The 23,033-nt window shown below is 45.5% G+C and overlaps 1 protein-coding gene across 1 annotated transcript in view; it reads left to right on the plus strand.

Moving 5' to 3' along the window:
• Positions 1–23,033, plus strand: part of KCNH5 (potassium voltage-gated channel subfamily H member 5) — a 554,666-nt gene that overhangs the window by 202,438 nt on the left and 329,195 nt on the right. The window contains exon 8 of the mRNA XM_073570956.1: positions 7,716–8,145. Within this exon, the coding sequence (XP_073427057.1) occupies positions 7,716–8,145 (430 nt within the window). The remainder of the gene's footprint in view (positions 1–7,715; positions 8,146–23,033) is intronic.

Consider the following 23,033-nt stretch of genomic DNA (forward strand, 5'->3'; position numbering starts at 1 on the left):
GTTAAACAGTGTGTGTGTGTGTGGTGTATACGGCGTATACAGAGCATGTGTGTGGTGCATACGGCGTATACAGAGCATGTGTGTGGTGTATACGGCGTATACAGAGCATGTGTGTGGTGCATATGGCATATACAGTGTGTGTTTGTGTGTGTGGTGCGTACGGCGTATACAGTGTGTGTGTGTGTGTAGTGCGACGGTGTTCCGCTAGTGTTCGCGCAAGAGGCTGGTACCACCAGCAGTTTCCCTATTGAGACACCCATCACTTGGGTGTCCCAATATGGCGGTCGGTGAACTTCCGCCGCTTGGAATTCTGGGATCCGGACACATCTGGACGGAACAGAATGTGAAGATATTACAAGGTAAGTATATATTAGATTATTAGGTTTCCTAGCTGTGCGTTTTATAAAACCTTAAAGGGATGAATTAATCAGAAAAGGGTATTCTTATATTAAATATTATTATAAAACCTTTTATTTTTGGCCTTTTAAAAAAAATTAAAATCACGGACAATAGGCAAATGAGAAATAAATCCTAAATTTTGTTTTTCTCTAGCCTGTGATGAAAAAGGCTTAAAAATCATGAATGGTAGGGGAAGAGAGGATTTTTAACAAGAGGTAAGATGTAAAGTCGCTTGTTTTTACAAGCACTTGGCAAAAACCTGCTGACAGATTCTCTTTAAATGGGTAAAATTGCAATGTAATCTGAGGATAGTATGAGGTAGTAGTAAAAAAAAGAGATTACAATGATGTGACACTTATCAAGCTGTGTGCTGTGTTGTGAGTTCATTTTCCCCTCCGTCACTGAGGCCTGGTGAACTCCCTATTCTAGTGAAGGAAGGTAGTGAGCCTGATTATCAGACACCTGGGACTAATGAAGACGATTGGCTGAGTGGAGTCACTGACTGGATTTAAGGCAGCCTATGCCCTTTCTGCCCTGCGGGTGAGTTCTCTGTGGACTCTTGGACACCAGTCTGATTCCTGCTCTCCTAAAGCTAAGTTTTCTGTTTTGCCTTTTTGCATCTAAGATTTGTTTTTGTTTTTCTTGCTTTTTGGATTCTGCCACTCCCTGCTGGAGTGTGCAGTGTTCCGTGAGCTCTGTCTTCTGAAGGTACCTGAGTGCTGATTTAGTTTTTGAAGCTTAGTTGCTTCAGGGCCATTTTTATATCAGCTTGTTGGCTTTTGTCTCTGATAGGGTTTTGGCAGATTGCAGACAGCAGCCTTCCTATCTAGGTAGTTTTTGGGCCCCATCTTTGCTCAGCCTGTCTTTCTGTCTGTGTAAGTGTTTTCATCTTGCTTCACCGTCCTTATATGTGGGGGGCTGCCTATTGCTTTGGGGTCTGCTCTGGGGCAGTTAGATTTCCCCTTTCCTTCTTTAGGCCTATGTATCTCTCCGGCTGTGATCGAGGGGTCTAGGTCATCATAGGAACCCCCCACGGCTACTGCTAGTTGTGTTGATAGGTTCAGGGGTCTGCAATCTGATAGTTGCCAACTTCTCTGGTTTTCAGGACTTAGCTAGCATTTCTGTTTTTGCCTCCTACGGTGACTCAATCATAACAGTGCTGTTTACTTACAATTAGAGTTTTATCATTTTGCTATCATTTCCCGGACTACAGCAACACATGCATGCTAGACCAACTCCGCCTCCTCCTGTGATAAGCAGCTCACTGTCAATAGACAATGTACATAGAGAGTCTGGTGTGGGCGGGGTTAGCTTTCTTAGCTCTGCTGCATTCTAAATCTAAAAACTCTGTGTCATAACGGCTGCACCCAGTAAACTAAGTGATACATTGCTGGAATCAGGTTCTCTTTGCCTACATCATACGGCTCTCAGATGACGTTGCAAAAACCTGCTGACAGATTCCCTTTAAGAAAATTAAACCACCCACTTTAAAACTGTCCCAGCCACAGTGTCTATACAATTTTGATGAAGCGGATACAGTTGACAGTAATGACAACAGTAATTACCATTCTTGATTCTTTCAGGGGGAGACAGTAGTTGGTTTACTGCTGCTTTAAAGCGAAAATTTTCTCTCTAAAGAGGACTTTTCCCTGAATGTTTTTCCTTAAATTGAGTACTGTACCACCTTTTATTGCTGATATTCCACTGATTCTGAAACATTTTAAGCTCCCCTTTATACCATCATAGCCAGCTGACCAATGGTTTATTGGTTAACCCATTCCGCAGGCAGCACTACATGCCACACAGGGGTTACAAAAGGCAAGAATGCAAAATGTTTAATGAAGCCCAATTGCAGGAGGAATTTTTAGCCAAAGTTGCATGCATTTAAGAAAAAAACATGCCTGAACAACCCCTTTAAGCTTCTTTACACTATACTACAAGATAGAAAGCCCCTTGAAGTACACGTGTGCTTTATGGATCCACCCTAACGCCTTCCTTATTTAGACTGCTGGTCAGACATAGAGTGATAAATTATTCCCTCTGCCATGCCAACATGGAATTTAGAGACACTGGACAAGGACTAGCTAACTTAGTCCTTAAAGGGATTGTTCGGTCCACATCAATAAGTCTGCAGTCACTCTGTGTGACCGCAGACTTAGGATTTCTCCAGTGCGAGGATTCGCTATTTCTGAGGGGGGACTGAAGGGTACGTAGTAGTCATACATTTATTTATTGCATGTTTTTGTTTTTTCCCAACAGTGTGTTGCTTACAGGATCCTCTGGGGTGTGTCTTTAGGCTGCTCTGCTCTTGGAAGTCATGCCCCCTTGGTGAAGGCCACAAAAATTAGCACTAAACAAAAAGGGCCATATCTCTGCAAACGTATGGTGGATTTAAAAAAAAAAAAGAAGGAAAGAAAATTGTGGAATACTCAGGGAGGCAATAAGGATAAAATAAGAACAAAAAGTGGCCATTTTTTACCTGCTGACAGCTCATTTTTTAAACATTTAATGAAACCCTATTATAACAGTGCTCATCACCCAAAATACATGTATTTGAAAGGAAGCTATCATCAGAAAATGACCTATTGCTTAAATCAGGTTTTTATGTTCAATGAATTTCTTAAAATAATTTGGCAATGGTTTTGGTATTTGTATTATGATCTTTATTAAAAGAAAAGTAATCTTTCAAATTTTCACACTAGCCACTTGGGATTTTTTAGACTTCCTATCCTTTCAGGAAGAGTTTTCAGCAGACTGCTTACCAGCAGAGGCAGGATTACAATGGTAATTCCTTTATTCACAGCTGATAATGCAAAATCCACCATTCACAATAGGTGAGGTGACAACTTTCTCCTGTAAAATGAATGATAACACCCCTATATACAGTAGATAACTCAGGATCTACCATTCACAGTAGGTGATGTCACAGCTCACTTCCTTCCCCTCCTGTACAATGACTGATAACACCTCTATATACAGTAGATAAAAGGATCCACCATTCACAATAGATGATGTTACAGCTCACCTTCTCTTCATCTTGTATAATGACTGATAACTCTACAGTATATGCATGAGATAACACAGGATCCACAAACTATTCACAGTAGATGTCACAGCTCGCCTCTTCCTCCTGTGCAAAGACTGATAACTATGCAGTAGCTAACACAGGATCCACCATTCACAATATGTGATGTCACAGCTCAACAGCTCATCTCCTCCACTCCTGTGCAATGACTGATAATGATAACACTTCTTTATACAGTAAATAACATAAGATCCACAATTCACAATAGGTGATGTCACAGTTCACCTCCTCCTCCTGTACAATGACTGATAACTTCTCCATATATAGTAGATAACACAAGATTCACCAGTCACAGTAGTAGATATTACAGTTCACGTACTCCTGTGCAATGAGTGATAACACCTCTATATACAGTAGATAACACAGGATCCACCATTCACTATAGGTGATATCACAGCTCACCTCCTCCTCCTGTACAATGACTGATAACACCTCTATATACAGTAGATAACACAGGATCCACCATTCACTATAGGTGATATCACAGCTCACCTCCTCCTCCTGTACAATGACTGATAAAACCTCTATATACAGTAGATAACACAGGATCCACCATTCACAATAAGTGATATCACAGCTCACCTCCTCCTCCTGTACAATGACTGATAACACCTCTATATACAGTAGATAATACAAGACCCACTATTAACAAAAGGATTTCATAGCACACCTACTCCTCACTTCACAATGATCAAGGACAATAGGAAGAAGGAGTCTAAAACATTTACAGTGGCCAATGTAAAAATGGCAAGATTTCTATTTTTCATACAGATTGTGAGATTTAAAAAAAAAATATAAAATAAAAATAATATATAATATTGTTTTTTTTTCTACATACGTGCAGCACATCCTTTTCTCTTTTTAGAATCTCGTGCACTGTCCATGGTGCTGACCCTGCACTAATGCACTTCATCTTCTAATCTTCACATTATGCCACATGCCTATGTCAAAGACAATACTGTATCCACTATTTGCTCTTGGTGGATATAGAAATAGTCCCAAAATAAATGCACAGTCCTAAAACCAAAATTGTGTTTGTTTCCAACTAAAATAACTTGACCATTGTTAACGTCTTACATGCTAATTGTCGCCTGTGTTTCCATGAACACTAGACAGCCACAAGCAAGCGCACCGCGGGCGACATTTATCTTTTTGTTGCAAGCCAATTACTTCCTACACTCTTGTACTTTTGTATGATCCAAATATATGTTCAATCCTGTGCATTGATCCAAGTGAGAAGTGTTTGTGTTAATTGTGGAAAATGTCTTGCGGAGAATGCAGCGGGAATGTTTTTCTCTTCGAATCTCACAGTATAAAATGTACTAAGGCTCACAGCACTTGTCGACAGGACAGGTCGGTGTACACTATGGCAACGTGATTGTTATTTTTGTCAATTCTTCCATTTTTTTGTAAATTAATTGTTTTGTTGAATGCTACATTACAAACTATGAAGCGTATGATGTAACATGATAAAAGCCACATAGAAGTGACTTACATGGTTAGGGTTAGAGTTCTACGTCCCTGTATGGGCGCCACTTTTTCATAATTCCTAATCTATTTAGGACTATGCTCCAGGTGACCTGTTGAAAGCCTCTACAAAGCGGAGACTTTGGCCCCAATTCATTATTGCCTTTGTGCCTCTTTTTTGTCCAGTTTTGTTTTTATTGTTCTTGCACCCATTTCACTACTCTAGTTCTTTTTTGCAGTCTATTTTATATGTGCTCATCTGCTTTTGTTTTTTTCACCTTATGGGCGGAATCTAACAAATTCAGGTCTTTTTACCTGATTCATCATGTGTGACTTCTTAAAAAATTTCAAAATGCGGCACCACTCCATGCCAAGTCCCATCATTCTGGTGTATTTTTTGAGTACGTCAAACTTTTGGTGCCACAAGTGGCAAAAATGGTTCAAGTCAGGAAGAAAAGCTTATTATTGACACCACGCCAATTTCATGAATCGCTTCTGCCATTTTGATGAATCTGGCACCAAAACCGCAGCTAATACCGTGAGACGAAAATGGAAAGTGGTTTAAAAAATGGTGAAAATAAAAATGTACCAAGCAACTGGCTCCTCATTTAAAGAATCACTATCTATCGCAAAAATAAAAATACATGTTGGCAGTCACCAGTTAAAATGTGCTTTTCATTTGGTGATGGACACGGCATACTTTTATTTTTAAAACATATAGTGATTTTGATAGAATAGTCAGTTGCTAGATACATTTTTCTTTTTACCTTTTTCGTCTTGCGGTATAAGTTGCCGTTTTGGTGCAAATTCATTAAATTTTTCTACCGTTTACATTTGGACTCATGGGTCAGTGATCTTTCAGTGCAACGGACCTCTCAGCTTGTTAAGCCGACATTTATCTTCTGCGTTTATCTGTTGATTTGCTACAATTATGGGGCACTACGAATAAGCGGTCATATGAGGCTCCCCTTTATCAGCCAATGGTCATCCATCTCAACTAGAAGGGGATCCAGATGACATGCTAGCGCTGGGAGACATTCCACTTAAGGGCGAAGCTAGCACAAGAGTAACCCATGCGCTTCCCCATTGAGAGAGGTGCTGCCTTGTTCCTGCCACAAGGAATATGGGAAAGTCTGAATTTTATAGCCAAACTTGATATACTTATCGCCTACGGTAAAACTATATCAATCATACCCTTGCACTTACATATTTTTTGGGCAACGTGACAAACTCTTTAGTTGTTGTCCTTTGGATAGTTCCAGTTGGCTCCACCTTATCAGAAAAATTAGTTTTGTGACTGATAACAGTAGAAATATCAGAAGGATTCAGCACAGGAGGTTTTACTTCATATCTAGTAATTGTGAAACAAATGTTTGATCACTTAGTACATATTCAATAGCATCTTCATGGAGGATGGAAGAAGGTCTTTAGTGTCACCTATTGGAAGCAGCAATCCTATAAGTCTATCCCGAAACATCAATTAGCCCAACCGCTTGACTTAGGTCTCTCAGACGTCCAATTTTCACATACGAGTGTTATCCATGTTTTTTACGGATAGCACTTGTACCTGTGTTAATCTCTGGGGCCAATCCGTTCTGCTGAAGGTCTGAAAAGACCTGAAATGTTATACTATATGGATTGCCAAGAAATTATTTCACTTTTACTCAAATCTGAGTGCCAAGATTTTCTGCTACTATTGGATTACGGTTTGGAACCCTACTTGAGCACCTTATTCGCTCACCAGGAGTGTTGTATATTTATTTTCAATCAATTAATATATATGATTTTTCATAGACCTCGAGTTTCTCTAAAAATCGCAGAGACATGTTCAATTTTGGTCAATGGGTCTGTGAAAAATTCAGACCGCATTTGAATGACGTCAGAGTGTGGTCCGATTTTTACAGACTAGCAGAATGGAGAAGGTGAAGAATTTTCTTTTTTTTTTTTTTTAACTTCTCTATATATGAAAAAATTGGATGATGCTTGTACCACACTCTGATCAGTGTGTTCAAAAGAATGGGTCTGTCTTTCTAGTACGTGAAAAAAATCGGAAGCGTGAATGAAGCCTCAGAGTAAGTCCATAGTGGGATTTTTTCAAGAATTTTTGAAGAAAAAAACTCTCTGATCAAACATTGTGATTTTTTTTAACTCCTTGTTGTTTTTGGACAGTTTCTGCTCCAAAAACTCCTGAAATAAACCTTCATATCTTTATGATGAAATGTCAAACCAGAATTTTCACTTGTAGACATCTGCTCCAGAGTTCTTGTTACTCATCAGTGCAAAGTAGGAGACTGGTTAGCTGTGTGAAGACTGGTAGGTCACAGCGAACAGTGCATGCCCTCTAAGTCTCTTTACGCCAGCTTGTTGTCACCTTTACCTCTTGGGTACTTATGGTATCATAGAGGTACACATAGTTTGTTGGTATAAGCGTATTGTGTAATATTGTAGAGCTTTTGGCATTATATAATTATTATGCATTTATATAGCGCCTTTTATTCCATGGCGCTTTACATGTGAAAAGGGGTAATATAGACAAGTATAATAAGCATGTGTAAGACAAGGGACACACAAGTACATAAGGAGAGGGGACCCTGCCAATAGACCAAAGTTATTGTAGTGAAATAATAAGTGCTCTTTTTTTTGTCACCTCAGTAGTCTTGGTGGTTTATGTCATTTATGCAGGGCAATGAAGACTTTATATTGTGTGTTAGCTTGCCCAAGCAATTTTAATGCAACCGATTTAAAACTGTTTTGTTTTTCCCAGGGCATCAGCAGCCTCTTCAGCTCTCTTAAAGTGGTGCGACTCCTGAGATTGGGCCGTGTAGCCAGGAAATTGGATCACTATTTGGAATATGGTGCCGCGGTGCTGGTTCTCTTGGTCTGCGTATTTGGACTTGTTGCCCATTGGCTAGCCTGTATATGGTATAGTATCGGTGACTACGAAGTTATCAATGAAGCAAACAACACAACCAAGAATGACAGCTGGCTTTACCAACTGGGAATAAGTATTGGCAGTCCGTACCGATACAATACCTCCGGTACAGGACAGTGGGAGGGTGGACCCAGTAAGTACTCATTGTACATATCATCTCTCTATTTTACCATGACAAGCCTTACAACTATCGGATTTGGAAATATTGCTCCAACAACTGATGGAGAGAAGATATTTTCGGTCGCAATGATGATGGTTGGCTGTAAGTAATATTTTCTATTACTTTATAAAGTATTATATGTATGTTAAATGGTTTTACCCAATCATTTGGCCCAATTGTAAGCACTTTATCAAAATTAGAATAATTAAGAAAAAAAAAGTAAAAAAAGTTAAAGAATACAATCTGGAGAGATCACACGGTCCTCAATGAAAAAAGGTCAAGCACATAAAATTAATAAGTGATACAATAAGGAACCCATTAGCATATTACTGAGTCAAAGTGCTTAGTAGTGAAACAGCTCACCCAGTGGCTAGGCATGGTGTTGCAAGTAAAACTTTGCCAAGAAATCATTACACTTTATGATAATGTTTTGCAGTTTGGAATTTTTATATAGATGTTTAAGGGGTCACTGTTTCAGAATTTAAAGTTAAAACAAGCTACAAATTTGTCTGATACATTTTTGTGTCAAATCTGTTTATCTGAAAGGACATCCCCTGTAAATTAGAACCAATGGTAGTCTATATATCTTAGTCACTATGTCTTGCTGTGTTGTTGGTCTCGGCTTTATTCCATGGTTAGAAGGCACAAACATTTATTGGTGCACTATCCTCGTTTGCTTGGGTAATGACTGGGTCATAAAGGTGATCATCCCCTTGCTATTGACTATAGCTATGATGCATTGGTTTGAATTTATACATTTGAGGGTATTATTTTCAGAATCGTAACTTAAAAGGGTTGTCCCCTTTCATGACACCTTGGTCTTTAGGTACAGTTAATCATAAAAGGATAAACAAACGTATTTTACTCACCATCCCTATTTACAGCGTGGTTCATATAATAAACTGCAGCCTGGGCACAACCACTTTAAACACAAAAGTGTTTTAACTCACCAAAGACGACCATACATGAGCCAAATATTGATGAACTGGATGAATGATTCGGTGGGTGCATCAGTCGTGTTGTTTCCTTTTCTGCTGATGACACAGCCAGCGCTTCTCCAAAATAATCCAACATGCCCAGTCCATCTTTTCAACCATATTGAATATTCATCAGTTGACCATCAATTGAAATGAACAATCAATCCTTTCACCAGTACAGCCGATGATCGTCCGTATTGGTTGACTTATCTTTGGTTGAGGCCATAAGGTCCATAAAGGACCTTGTGCGATTGGGGCCATTGGTCGTTATGAGCTGCTTTTATGCTCCGTTTAGCTTTCCTTTTTATTATTATTTTTTTATTATATAGACAGGTCATTTCAGTTGGGTGGATCGATTTGCTAAACTCGTGGCCATTAGCCAAGTCAGTAGTCATTGGACGAGAGGGTCGCGAATCTCTTACCTTCCAGGATCCTCTGCGTGATTTCTGATTATCTGGCTTGGCATGTCATCACTAGAGTTGAGCGATACCAGCCGATACTTGAAAATATCGGATCGGAATGGATCGGCCGATCTTAAAAAAAAGTATCGGTATCGCCGATTCCGATACCGGGAACCAATGCAAGTCAATGGGGCCAAAATATGGGAATTAAAAAAAACCCTTTCTTTCCTTGTAGGTTAATTCTACATGAAGAAAAACAACTAAGAATAATGTAGAATGTATTGTGGGAGGTGGAGGAGACATTAAAGCCATAGAGGTTTAGCCCAATCAAATGGAATAGCAGGAATTAAACTTTTTTTTTAAAGACGTTAGGAGTTACAAAGATATTGACTATGTTAGCCTCATTTATATTTTGCCAGACATGTATGTCTTCTTCTTCTTTCTTCTTTCTTCTTCTTTCTTATTCTTCTTCCTTTTTTTACCTTCTTCTTCTTCTTCTTATTCCTTTTTTTACATTCTTCTTCTTCTTCTTCCTTTTTTTACATTCTTCTACTTCCTTTTTTTACATTCTTCTTCTTATTCCTTTTTTTACATTCTTCTTCTTCTTCCTTTTTTTAAATTCTTCTACTTCCTTTTTTTACATTCTTCTTCTTCTTCCTTTTCTTACATTCTTCTTCTTCTTCCTTTTCTTACATTCTTCATATTCTTCTTATTCAACAATTATTATTCTACATATTCAACTTCTTCATCTTCTTCCTATTCTTCTTCATCATATTCTTGTTTGTGTCAGGCATTCCTGTAGTTGTTATCTAGAAAAGTTAGAAGTTTACACCTTCCGTTCTGCCTGTCACAAAAGATTTACAACAGGATTTGTCCGCGTTCAGTTTGGCCTTTTCCAGGGGCACCACGAGGAGGAACGGACTCACCCCCATACACTGCTTAGTCTTCTTCTGCTTATAAATAAGATAATATCATTTGCTCAGAGTATTAGTCTTATGCTTAATGTTCTTCTGCTTTGTTTTTTTATGCTTCTTTGTCTTCTCTCTCTTGTTGTTCTGCATCTTGGTGGTTGTCTTCCTGTTCTTTGTCCTCTTGAACCAGCTGACGGTACTGGCACCCGTAGGGGCAGCAGAAGGAACAAGAGCCAATGGCACTACCGAGGACCAGCTGACGGTGCTGGAACCCGGTTACTAAGCAGGAGGTACCTGTGCTACAAAGCACTACCAAGGACCAGCAGACGTTGCCGGAACTTGGATACCGAGATGGAGGCACCTAGGCCAAAGGCTCTGACAAGAACCAGCTGACGGTGCTGGAACCCGGAGGGGTAGCATAAGCTGTAAGAGCAAATGGAAATAGCGAGGACCAGCTGACAGTGCTGGCACCCGGAGGGGCAGCAGAAGGAATAAGAGCCAATGGCACAACCGAGGACCAGCTGACGGTGCTGGAACCCGGTTACTAAGCAGGAGGTACCTGTGCTACAAAGCACTACCAAGGACCAGCAGACGTTGCCGGAACTCGGATACCGAGATGGAGGCACCTAGGCCAAAGGCTCTGACGAGAACCAGCTGACGGTGCTGGAACATGGAGGGGTAGCATAAGCTGCAAGAGCAAATGGAAATAGCGAGGACCAGCTGACAGTGCTGGCACCCGGAGGGGCAGCAGAAGGAATAAGAGCCAATGGCACAACCGAGGACCAGCTGATGGTGCTGGAACCCGGTTACTAAGCAGGAGGTACCTGTGCTACAAAGCACTACCAAGGACCAGCAGACGTTGCCGGAACTCGGATACCGAGATGGAGGCACCTAGGCCAAAGGCTCTGACGAGAACCAGCTGACGGTGCTGGAACCCGGAGGGGCAGCTGAAGTTACCCCTGAAAAGCAAAGTTGGCATGCCGCAAGCTGGCCGCAGTTACCGAATCACACAGTCCTACAGGGGGTGCTTGTCCTACTGGCACTACGGAACTAGCCTTTCTTACCAGAACCCGCAGTCCACATAGGAAGCACCTAAACTGCTGGCACCCTAGCCTCGGCTAACCCAACCGCAACACGACATGGCAACTTGGGGTGGCAAACTGACATTGACACTTCCCGGAAACAGCAGGCAGGGCTGGAACCAAGCTGGGCAGGAGGGAGTACCCGTGCCAAAGTCAGTTATGAGCAGCAACTGGCGATGTTGGAGCCCAGGGACAAGCACTTAGCAGGCTGAGGCCTGATGTGCTGTCAATTGGGAGGCAGCAGGACAGATTGCCATCAAAACAGCAGGGGAACAGCTGACGTTACTAAACCCCACAAACACAGGAGCTAGTGTTTTTCTCTGTGAAGACGGCACTTCCGAGCAACAACTGGCTGTGTTGAAGCCCAGGGACAAGCACGGAGCAGGCTGAGGCTGCATTGAAGAAATTTTAAGATCGGTTGTAGACTTCTACTAATTTTAACCAAGCTCCACTTAGGCCTGTGGCTTCACTGATTTTCGTATTTCCCCTGTCCTCCAACCCCGCCATTTACAGCTCAGAAGTGGCGTCTGCACAATCCACACTTGTTCCTGTGTTACAGGTGTTCAGTCCGGTCAGTTAATCCCCTGATGTGTGTCCGGCAATGTTGCCTGCTCTGTCCACATTCCCATAACTAGTTATGGGAATGTGGACAGAGCAGGCGACATTGCCGGACACACATCAGGGGATAAACTGACCGGACTGAACACCTGTAACACAGGAACAAGTGTGGATTGTGCAGACGCCACTTCGGAGCTGTAACTGGCGGGGTTGGAGGACAGGGGAAATACGAGAGACAGTGGAGCCACAGGCCTAATTGGAGCACGGTTAAAAATCAGTAGTAGTACGACTGTGTAGGCAGCAGGAGACTTTGCCATCCACACAGCAGGGGATCAGCTGACGTTACTGAACCCCACTGAGACACGGGAGCAAGTGTCTCTTTCCGTGTGGACGGCACTTCCGAGCTACAACTGGCTGTGTTGAAGCCCAGGAAATAGGAGGGTGTAGGCAGAGGCCTACTGTATTTGGAATGTGGTGACAGCAGGAGAGACTGCCATCCACACAGCAGGGGATCAGCTGACGTTACTGAACCCCACTGAGACACGGGAGCAAGTGTCTCTTTCCGTGTGGACGGCACTTCCGAGCTACAACTGGCTGTGTTGAAGCCCAGGAAATAGGAGGGTGTAGGCAGAGGCCTACTGTATTTGGAATGTGGAGACAGCAGGAGAGACTGCCATCCACACAGCAGGGGATCAGCTGACGTTACTGAACCCCACTGAGACACGGGAGCAAGTGTCTCTTTCCGTGTGGACGGCACTTCCGAGCTACAACTGGCTGTGTTGAAGCCCAGGAAATAGGAGGGTGTAGGCAGAGGCCTACTGTATTTGGAATGTGGTGACAGCAGGAGAGACTGCCATCCACACAGCAGGGGATCAGCTGACGTTACTGAACCCCACTGAGACACAGGAGCAAGTGTCTCTTTCCGTGTGGACGGCACTTCCGAGCTACAACTGGCTGTGTTGAAGCCCAGGAAATAGGAGGGTGTAGGCAGAGGCCTACTGTATTTGGAATGTGGAGACAGCAGGAGAGACTGCCATCCACACAGCAGGGGATCAGCTGACGTTACTGAACCCCACTGAGACACGGGAGCAAGTGTCTCTTTCCGTGTGGACGGCACTTCCGAGCTACAACTGGCTGTGTTGAAGCCCAGGAAATAGGAGGGTGTAGGCAGAGGCCTACTGTATTTGGAATGTGGTGACAGCAGGAGAGACTGCGATCCACACAGCAGGGGATCAGCTGACGTTACTGAACCCCACTGAGACACGGGAGCAAGTGTCTCTTTCCGTGTGGACGGCACTTCCGAGCTACAACTGGCTGTGTTGAAGCCCAGGAAATAGGAGGGTGTAGGCAGAGGCCTACTGTATTTGGAATGTGGAGACAGCAGGAGAGACTGCCATCCACACAGCAGGGGATCAGCTGACGTTACTGAACCCCACTGAGACACGGGAGCAAGTGTCTCTTTCCGTGTGGACGGCACTTCCGAGCTACAACTGGCTGTGTTGAAGCCCAGGAAATAGGAGGGTGTAGGCAGAGGCCTACTGTCTTTGGAATGCGGAGACAGCAGGAGAGACTGCCATCTCCACAGCAGGGGAACAGCTGTCAGTGCTGAACCCCACTAACACTTGAACGAATGTGTTTGGCTCTGTGGAGACGACACTTCTGAACACCAACTGAGGCTGTTGGAGCCCAGGATTAGGCGAGGAGCAGACTGGGGCCTACTGGATTTTGGCAGGTGTAGGCAGCAGGAGACTTGCCATCTCCACAGCAGGGGAACAGCTGTCAGTGCTGAACCCCACTAACACTTGAACGAATGTGTTTGGCTCTGTGGAGACGACACTTCTGAACACCAACTGACGCTGTTGGAGCCCAGGAATAGGCAAGGAGCAGGCTGGGGCCTACTGGATTTTGGCAGGTGTAGGCAGCAGGAGACTTGCCATCTCCACAGCAGGGGAACAGCTGTCAGTGCTGAACCCCACTAACACTTGAACGAATGTGTTTGGCTCTGTGGAGACGACACTTCTGAACACCAACTGACGCTGTTGGAGCCCAGGATTAGGCGAGGAGCAGGCTGGGGCCTGTTGCTTTTGGCAGGTGAAGGCAGCAGGAGACTTGCCATCTCCACAGCAGGGGAACAGCTGTCAGTGCTGAACCCCACTAACACTTGAACGAATGTGTTTGGCTCTGTGGAGATGACACTTCTGAACACCAACTGACGCTGTTGGAGCCCAGGATTAGGCGAGGAGCAGGCTGGGGCCTACTGGATTTTGGCAGGTGAAGGCAGCAGGAGACTTGCCATCTCCACAGCAGGGGAACAGCTGTCAGTGCTGAACCCCACTAACACTTGAACGAATGTGTTTGGCTCTGTGGAGACGACACTTCTGAACACCAACTGACGCTGTTGGAGCCCAGGATTAGGCGAGGAGCAGGCTGGGGCCTGTTGCTTTTGGCAGGTGAAGGCAGCAGGAGACTTGCCATCTCCACAGCAGGGGAACAGCTGGCAGTGCTGAACCCCACTAACACTTGAACGAATGTGTTTGGCTCTGTGGAGACGACACTTCTGAACACCAACTGACGCTGTTGGAGCCCAGGATTACGCATGCCGCATGCAGAGGCCAATGGGCAGCGGTTTTTATGGAGGTTGTTGACTACTACTGATTCTAACCATGCCCCACTTAGGCCTCTGGCTCCACTGTCTCTACTATTTACCCTGGCCTCCAACCCCGCCAACTACATCTCTGAAGTGGCGTCAGCACAATCTACACTTGTTCCTGTGTTACTGGTGCTCAGTCCCGACAGTTGATCCCCTGATGTTTGTCCGGCAAGTTCGCCAGCTCTGTCCTCATTCCCACTACTGGTTATGGGAATGTGGACAGAGCAGGAGACCTTGCCGGACACACATCAGGGGATAAACTGATGGGACTGAGCCACAGGAACACAGGAACAAGTATAGATTGTGCTGACGCCACTTCAGAGATGTAGATGGCGGGGTTGGAGGCCAGGGGAAATAGTAGAGACAGTGGAGCCAGAGACCTAAGTTGGGCACGGTTAAAAATCAGTAGTGGTTTGAATGTTGATGGAGCTGGTGACTTTGCCGTCCACACAGCAGGGGATCAGCTGACGTTACTGAACCCCACTAACACAGGAGCTAGTGTGTTTCTCTGTGCAGACAACACATCTGAGCGACAACTGACTGTGTTGAAGCACAGGGATTATAGTTCAGGTGGTAGAAAAATGAACACACCAGCAGACCTGGATACAGTTGACAACCACTAATTTAGTCTTTAAGAGGAATGGCAAAGTCTTTTGAGATCCAGGCCTTGTTCATTTTCAGAAAAGTCAGCAGGTCAACATTATCGGAAGATAGTCGCGTGCGACGGTCTGTTAGTACACCACCTGCGGCACTAAAGACACGTTCCGATAATACACTGGCAGCAGGGCAAGCCAGCACCTCCAATGCATACTGGCTAAGCTCTGGCCATGTATCCAGCTTAGAGACCCAAAACTTGAAGGGGGAAGAGCCATCTGGGAGTACAGTGACAGGGCAAGACATGTAGTCTAACACCATCTGACGGAAGCGTTGCCTCCTGCTGACTCGAGGCGTCGCTGATGGTGTAGACAATTGTGGTGGACACACAAAACTTTGCCACATTTGGGCCATAGTGGTCTTGCCTTGTGCTGCGGCGCTGCCTCTGCTCCCTTTTTGTGCAGAGTTTCCTCCACTGCCTCGACGCACAGAGCTGCTTTGTAAAGCACTAGCAACAATGCTGTTGGGTGGAATGGAAAACATTATGGACTGCACCAGTGACTCTTCGTACTCCCGCAGTTTACGCTCCCGGTTCAACGTTGGTATGAGCCTTTGTACGCTGTCCCGGTAGCGAGGATCTAGGAGGGTGTACACCCAATAATCAGCCGAGACGAGAATGTGGGCGATGCGGCGGTCGTTTCTCAGGCACTGCAGCATGAAATCAACCATGTGCTGCAGACTCCCAACTGCCAAAGAACCGCTGTCCCCTGTTTGAGGCGTGACCTCGGCCTGCTCTGCATCACCCCACCCTCGCTGTACATACTGAGTAGAGGTTTGTGTACCTCCCTCCTCTGGAGAGATGTCTTCCTCCTCCATCGACTCCTCCTCATCCTCCTCACAAAGTGTCCCCTGCCTAGGCCTTTGTGAGGAAACACGTAGCGCAGACTGTCCAGAAGCAGATGGCATTTGGGACTCCTCATCCTCCACCTCTTCCGAAACCTCATCCCTTAGTGCTTGCAGTGTTTGTTGAAGCAGGCAGATAAGGGGGACAGTCATGCTGACTAGTGCATCATCTGCACTCGCGATCCGCGTGGATTCATCGAAGGCACGCAAAACGAGGCAGATGTCCTTCATAGAGGCCCACTCAATGGTGCTGAAGTGTGAACGGCGCACAGTGCGACTTGTTTGCGCCTGATGCAGCTGGTACTCCATGACTGCTGCCTGCTGCTCACACAACCGCTCCAACATATGTAACGTTGAATTCCACCGGGTGGGTAGGTCACATATGATGCGATGTTCCGGAAAGCCAAATCGTCGCTGCAGAGCAGCGAGGCGCGATCTTGCCGTGCTGGAACGCCGCAAGTGAGCGCACTCTATGCGGACCTTGTGCAACAGTGCATCAAGATCCGGATAGTCCCTCAGAAAGCTCTGCACGACCAAGTTAAGCACATGTGCCAGACATGGGATGTGTGTGAGGTTGCCTAGGCCAAGAGCTGCCACCAGATTTCGGCCATTGTCACACACTACCAAGCCCGGCTGGAGATTCGCTGGCCCAAACCACACATCGCTCTCCTGCTTGATAGCATTCCAGAGCTCCTGCGCTGTGTGGCTTTGATTCCCCAAAGAAATTAATTTGAGTACAGCCTGTTGACGTTTGGCCACGGCTGTGCTCATATCGGTCGTAACAGGCTCCTGCTCTGCTGTTTCTGAGGAACTTGAGTAGGAGGAGGAGTCTATGTGTACAGACTGGAGTCCTGCAATCCGTGGCATTGGAAGAACACGTACAGTGCCACTCTCCAGATCTGTACCCGGCTCCACAACATTGACCCAGTGGGCAGTGAGGGAAAGGTATCGTCCCTGTCCATGGTTACTGGTCCACGCATCGGTGGTCAGGTGGACCTTGCTACTAACGGCGTTTAGTAGCGCATGTTTTATTTTGCCCTCAACATGTTTCTGCAGGGCAGGGACGGCTCGCCTGCTGAAAAAAAAGCAGCTGGGCACGTTGTATTGGGGGACTGCCAATGCCATTAAGTCCCGGAAGGTGTCAGTGTCCACCAGCCTGAATGACAGCATTTCAACTGCCAGAAGTTTGGCAATGCCAGCATTCAGAGACTGTACTCGGGGATGGTTTGCCGAGTAAGGGCGCCTTTTATCCCATGCCTGTGCTACCGATGGCTGTGATGGATGGGAACGTGCTGCTATGGGTGGAATCTGACAGGGTCTCTGGACAACAGTGGCAGAGGTTCTTCCTTGGCGATCCTGTGAGGAAGCCGAACCAGCAGTGTGTGAGCTGGAGGAAGAGGCCCCAACACGAACTGAAGAGGTGGTAGGTGGTGCTGTATGTTGGCCTACGTCTTCAGGGTGTCTCTGCAACTCCAACTCGTGCTTGGTGCGCACATGTTTCCACATATTTGTGGTATTGAGGTTGCTGACATTTCTCCCTCTTTTGACTATCTGATGACACAGCTTGCATTTGACAAAGCAAATGTCATCTGCAACTGTGTCAAAAAAGGACCACGCACTGCAAGTCTTGGGAGCGCCCGTTTTGCCTTTGGAATGAGGAATGCTCCTAACGGGTGCCGAAGTGGAGGGTACAGGCAACCAAGTCTTCCCCCTCCCTCTGCCTCCTGTTTCGGCCGGTAGGGGAATCTCTTCCTCCGAGCTGCTCCCACCACCTTCCTGTTCCTCACGCCATGATGGGTCAAGGACCTCATCATCTTCCCTCCCCTCTTCAAACAGCTGCTTCTCCGGGGTTGTCTCGCCAGCACCGTACGCACCAGAAAGTGGCAACTGAGTCTCGTCATCATCTGATGCGTACTGAGGTGTGCTGACCATAGGCACTGGCCCACTCGCCTCTTCAGATTCAGAGGGACAAAGAAGTTGCGCATCACTGCATACTCCCTCTTCTTCACATTCAGGAATGCTGCTTGGCTGGCCCCCTCTTTCCAAGCCAACAGATTCCGAGAACAGAAGTAGAGACTGTGATGGCTCCTGTCCATGTCTCTCTGACTGCGTGGGCACTTTGGCAGGTGGTGAAGAGACAGATGGTTGCTCTTCGGTGGTCTGGTCCTGAGAGGCTGTGGAAGTAATTGAAGTCGATGCATTAGCTGCCATCCATCCGACAACGGCCTCAATTTGTTCCTCCCGCAGCAGTGGGGTACGTTGAGGTCCTACAAAGCTGCGCATAAAGGACTGTTGCCTGCTAAAACTGGGGGATGCTGATCCACTGGTGCCCACAGCAGGCCCAGAATCCCCACGTCCTCTACCTGCAGAATCCCCACGTCCTCTCCCTGCAGAATCCCCACGTCCTCTCCCTGCTGAAACTCCACGCCCACGCCCACGCGCCTTACTCCCTGCCTTCTTCATCTTGCCAGACTGCTTAAGATAGGCAGAAAAGTACAAAGGGGGGCCTTAGTGTGCTTATTCCTGAACAGCTGGTTACAGGTACAAGAAACACTAATTTTATGAAGTGTGTGTGTGTGGACTACACTTTAATAGGAGCTGATGTGGCCTACACAAGTTCCAAATGTAGTGTTTGGTGAACTTTTTTTGTGGTTTCTTTGTTGGAAACAAACTCAAAGTATGTGAACAAAGAATTGAAACTGATAGTATCACCAACTTTTTGGAGCTATTACAATGCAGGCAGGTAACCTACAATGCAAAAGATGAGGCTCCAAAAAAATTGGGTAATACTAATCTGGCTGCGCCGGCAGGGCACAAGCCAGAAAAAAAGGCTCCTCTATCTACTCCTATATAGTGTTTGCAACCAACCAATGTTGATGGATACGGATGGATGCACACTAATAGGAGAAGAAAAAATGAGCTGCACTCAAAGACAAATATGTGTGAGGCAGTGACGCACGTTGAGCGTCCTACAACCAGACGTAGCTGCAGGACACTCTACTCAGCGTGAGCTGCACTCACACACAGTCAGAGACCTCTCAGACAGCCGTGAACAGTGCAGCTAAGTGGGCACTGGCACTGACAGGCTGCAGAAAGGCTCCGCTGTGTACTCCTATATAGTGTTTGCAACCACCGTAGATGGAGACGGATGGATGCACACTAATAGAAGAAAAAATGAGCTGCAATAAAAGAAAAATGTGTGAGGCAGTGACACGCTGAGCGTCCTACAACCAGACGTAGCTGCAGGACACACTACTCAGCGTGAGCTGCACTCACACACAGTCAGAGACCTCTCAGACAGCCGTGAACAGTGCAGCAAAGTGGACACTAGCACTGAAAGGCTGCAGAAAGGCTCCGCTGTCTACTACTAGTGTTTGCAACCAACGTATATGGATACGGATGGAAGCACACTAGATTGAAATTATGTAAAAAATGCAGCTCAAAAATTAAAAGATGTATGAGGCAGCAGTGATCACACTGGGTGGCCTACAGCCTGACGTGGCTGCAGGACCCACTCCACAGCGTGAGCTGCACTCACACAGCCCTTGCAGACAGCTGTGAACACTGCTGCTAGGGCAAAGAAGGCTACAGTGGTGGTTTATGTAGCCTGGGTAAAGCACTAGATATTTGGTGGAATCGCTATTTCTAACTGTCCCTCACAGTCTTCTACAGCAGCCTGTCCCTAACTGAATTCACAGCAGAGTGAACCAGAAATGGCGGCTGCGGTGGCTTTTATAGTGCATCATGACATCATTTCGGCAGCCAATCACAGCCATGCCAATAGTTAACATGCCTACATGCCTAACAGGATGTGCCCACACTTCGGAGGATTCCCATTGGCTTAATCAAAGCAAGCAGGCTCATAGCATGATGGGAACTTCCGATTCCGGTATCCGATATGACAAAAGTATCGGAAGTCAGTATCGGAATTCCGATACCGCTAATATCGGCCGATACCCGATACTTGCGGTATCGGAATGCTCAACACTAGTCATCACTTGTGCGCCATGCTGCAACAATGATGATGTCCAGCTATTCAGTAGCTGCGTCGGGGAGCCCAGAAAATATGAGCCTCCCGTAGAGCTGCCCGAGACATATTCTGGCTCATGGACCCAAGTCCTGTGAATTGATCCACTCAACACTTCTTGTAATATTTTATGTCTCATGTATAAACAGGGTTGGACTGGCCCACCAGAGGACCGTAGATTCCTCCGGTAGGCCCTGGTTTCTTCTTTAGAATTCATAGTGCAAACCTTGCAGCTGTTATGAGGCTCTTGAATGGAGGAGAAAGGTGGTTCCTCAGAATCAAATCCTCTGGTAGGACCAACGTTCTTCAGCCTGACACGGTGTACAAACTTCCCTTCTAGCAGAATCCGACCAATCCCAGAGCACTTTCCATGCCGTATCTTACATTCATTTACCATATCATTAGAGCTTCTATTCCTCTTAATTTACTTAGCAATGAATTCTTCTACTAATGCGCTAAACTCCGATCCATCCAGTTATGATGATAAATGATTTAATCAGATGAAACCTACTGCTAATGTTTTATTAATATAAGAAGCCGGAGAAAATCCTCGAAGTAATTTTTACAGCATGATTTCAATGACTTGCATTTAGCGTGCACTTTGAAATGATTTATGATTACGTGTAATGGAACTTGATTGCCTTGATTGAAGCAGATGAGACTGAGAATGCATTGTCCAAACAGTGCGTTACCGAAGCTGGAACACAATGCAATGATTTTCTGGTGAGCGACGAAAGCTCAATAACATGGGAGCGAGTATGCTAAAATATTGCAGCAGGGAAACAGCTCTGTTCAGTCCGAACTAAATTTCTATAGAAAGAAGCTGCCACTAGAGGGAGCATTTTGAAGACTGGTTGATTACAGGCTCATTGCGCTCAGTATTAGATTAAAAATATAAGATATATATTAAATCAATTCTTTTAAACTGTGGCATTAATGTATGGAACACATGTAATGATAGTGGAACTTTAGTGCAGACCTATCACCAGATTTCCTAATCCAAATGGCATAAGTTATTAAAAAGATCTCCTAGACCCGATGAGACTGCTGTACTTACTTTGATAATTTATATCAAAATGGTTGTATAATCCTTTTTTTTTCTCATGTTTAAACTCAATATATGCCTGCTTAACCTTACTGATAGCTCCTCAGTGTCCCTCCTCCCTGCTGATGCTGAATCTCCTGCAGTGTAGCCTGATTGATAGCTCCTCAGTGTGCCTCCTCTCTGCTGCTACTGAATCTCCACCCATCTTTCCTGATATTTAGATCTTCATTGTTTCTCCTTCCTGCTGCTGAATCTCTGACCACCTGACTTTAGTGATAGCTCCTTAGTGTCCCTTCTCCCTGATGCTGAACCTCAACCCACATTTCTTAGTTGACAGCTCCTCAGTGTCCCTCCTCCCTGCTGCTGTTGAATCTCTGCCCACATAGCCTGATTAATAGCTGCTCAGTGTCCCTCCTTCCTGTTGCTGAATCGCTGAACACCTAACTTTATTTATAGCTCCTTTGTGTCCCTTCTTCTTGCTTCTGAATCACAACCCACAAAATCCAATTGACAGCTCCTCGGTGTGCATCCTCCTTACTGAAGCAGAAACTCCAGCAGTCTAACCTGCATGATAGCGCCTCATTGTCCCTCCTCCCTGCAGGTACTGAATCTTGCCCAGGTAGCCTGAATGATAGTTTCTCAGTGCCCCTCCTCCCTGCAGCTGATGAATTTTTGCCCATATAGCCTGATTGATAGTTTCTCACAGCCCCTCCTCCCTCCAACTGATGAATCTTAGCCCATCTAGCCTGACTGATAGCTTCTCAGTGCTCCACCTACCTGCCCAGCTAGATTGATAGCTTCTCAGTGCTACTATTCCCTGCAGCTGGTGAATATTTGCCCATCTAGCCTTATTGATAGCATCTCAGTGCCCCTCCTCCCTACAGCTGTTGAATATTTGAGCACCTAACCTGATTGATAGCTTCTCACAGCCCCTCCTTTCTGCAGCTTCTGAATTTTTGCCTATCTAGCCTGATTGATAGCTTCTCAGTGCTCTTCCACCCTTTGCCCATATACTCTGATTGATAGATTCTCAGTGCTCCTGCTCCCCGCAGCTGTTGAATCTTTTCTCTTCTAGCCTGATTGATAGCTTCTCAGTGCCCCTCCTCCCTGCAGCTGCTGAATCTTTGCCCATTTAGACTGACTGATAGCTTCTCAGTGCTCCTCCTCCCTGCAGCTGTGGGATTTTTGCCCACGTAGCCTGATTGATAACTTCTCACAGCCCCTCCTCTCTGCAGCTTCTGAACTTATGTCCATCTAGCCTGATTGATAGCTTTTGAGTGCTATTCCGCTCTGCAGCTGCTAAATTTTTGCCCATATAGCCCGATTGATAACTTCTCAGTGCTCCTCCTCCCTGCAGCTGCTGAAACTTTTCCCATCTAGCCTGAATGATAGCTTCTCAGTGCCCCTCCTCCCTGGAGCTGCTGCATTTTTGCCCATCTAGCCTGATTGATAGCTTCTCAGTGCTCCTATTCCCTGCAGCTGCTGAATCTTTTCCCATCTAGCCTGATTGATAGCTTCTCAGTGCTCTTCCTCCCTGTAGCTGCTGAATGTTTGCCCATCTAGCTTGATTGATAGCTTTGCAGTGCTCTTCCTCCCTGCAGCTGCTGAATTTTTGCCCATATAGCTTGATTGCTTCTCAGTGCTCTTCCTCTCTGCAGCTGCTGAATCTTTGTCCATCTAGCCTGATTGATAGATTCTCAGTGCTCTTCCTCCCTGCAGGTGCTGAATCTTTGCCCATCTAGCCTGATTGATAGCTTCTCAGTGCTCCTATTCCTTGCAGCTTCTGAATCTTTTCCCATCTAGGCTGATTGATAACTTCTCAGTGCTTCACCTCCCTGCAGC

This window comes from Dendrobates tinctorius, unplaced genomic scaffold, assembly GCF_039654945.1.
Source record: "Dendrobates tinctorius isolate UK_male_01 unplaced genomic scaffold, ASM3965494v1 ptg000006l, whole genome shotgun sequence".
Classification (NCBI taxonomy): Eukaryota; Metazoa; Chordata; class Amphibia; order Anura; family Dendrobatidae; genus Dendrobates; species Dendrobates tinctorius.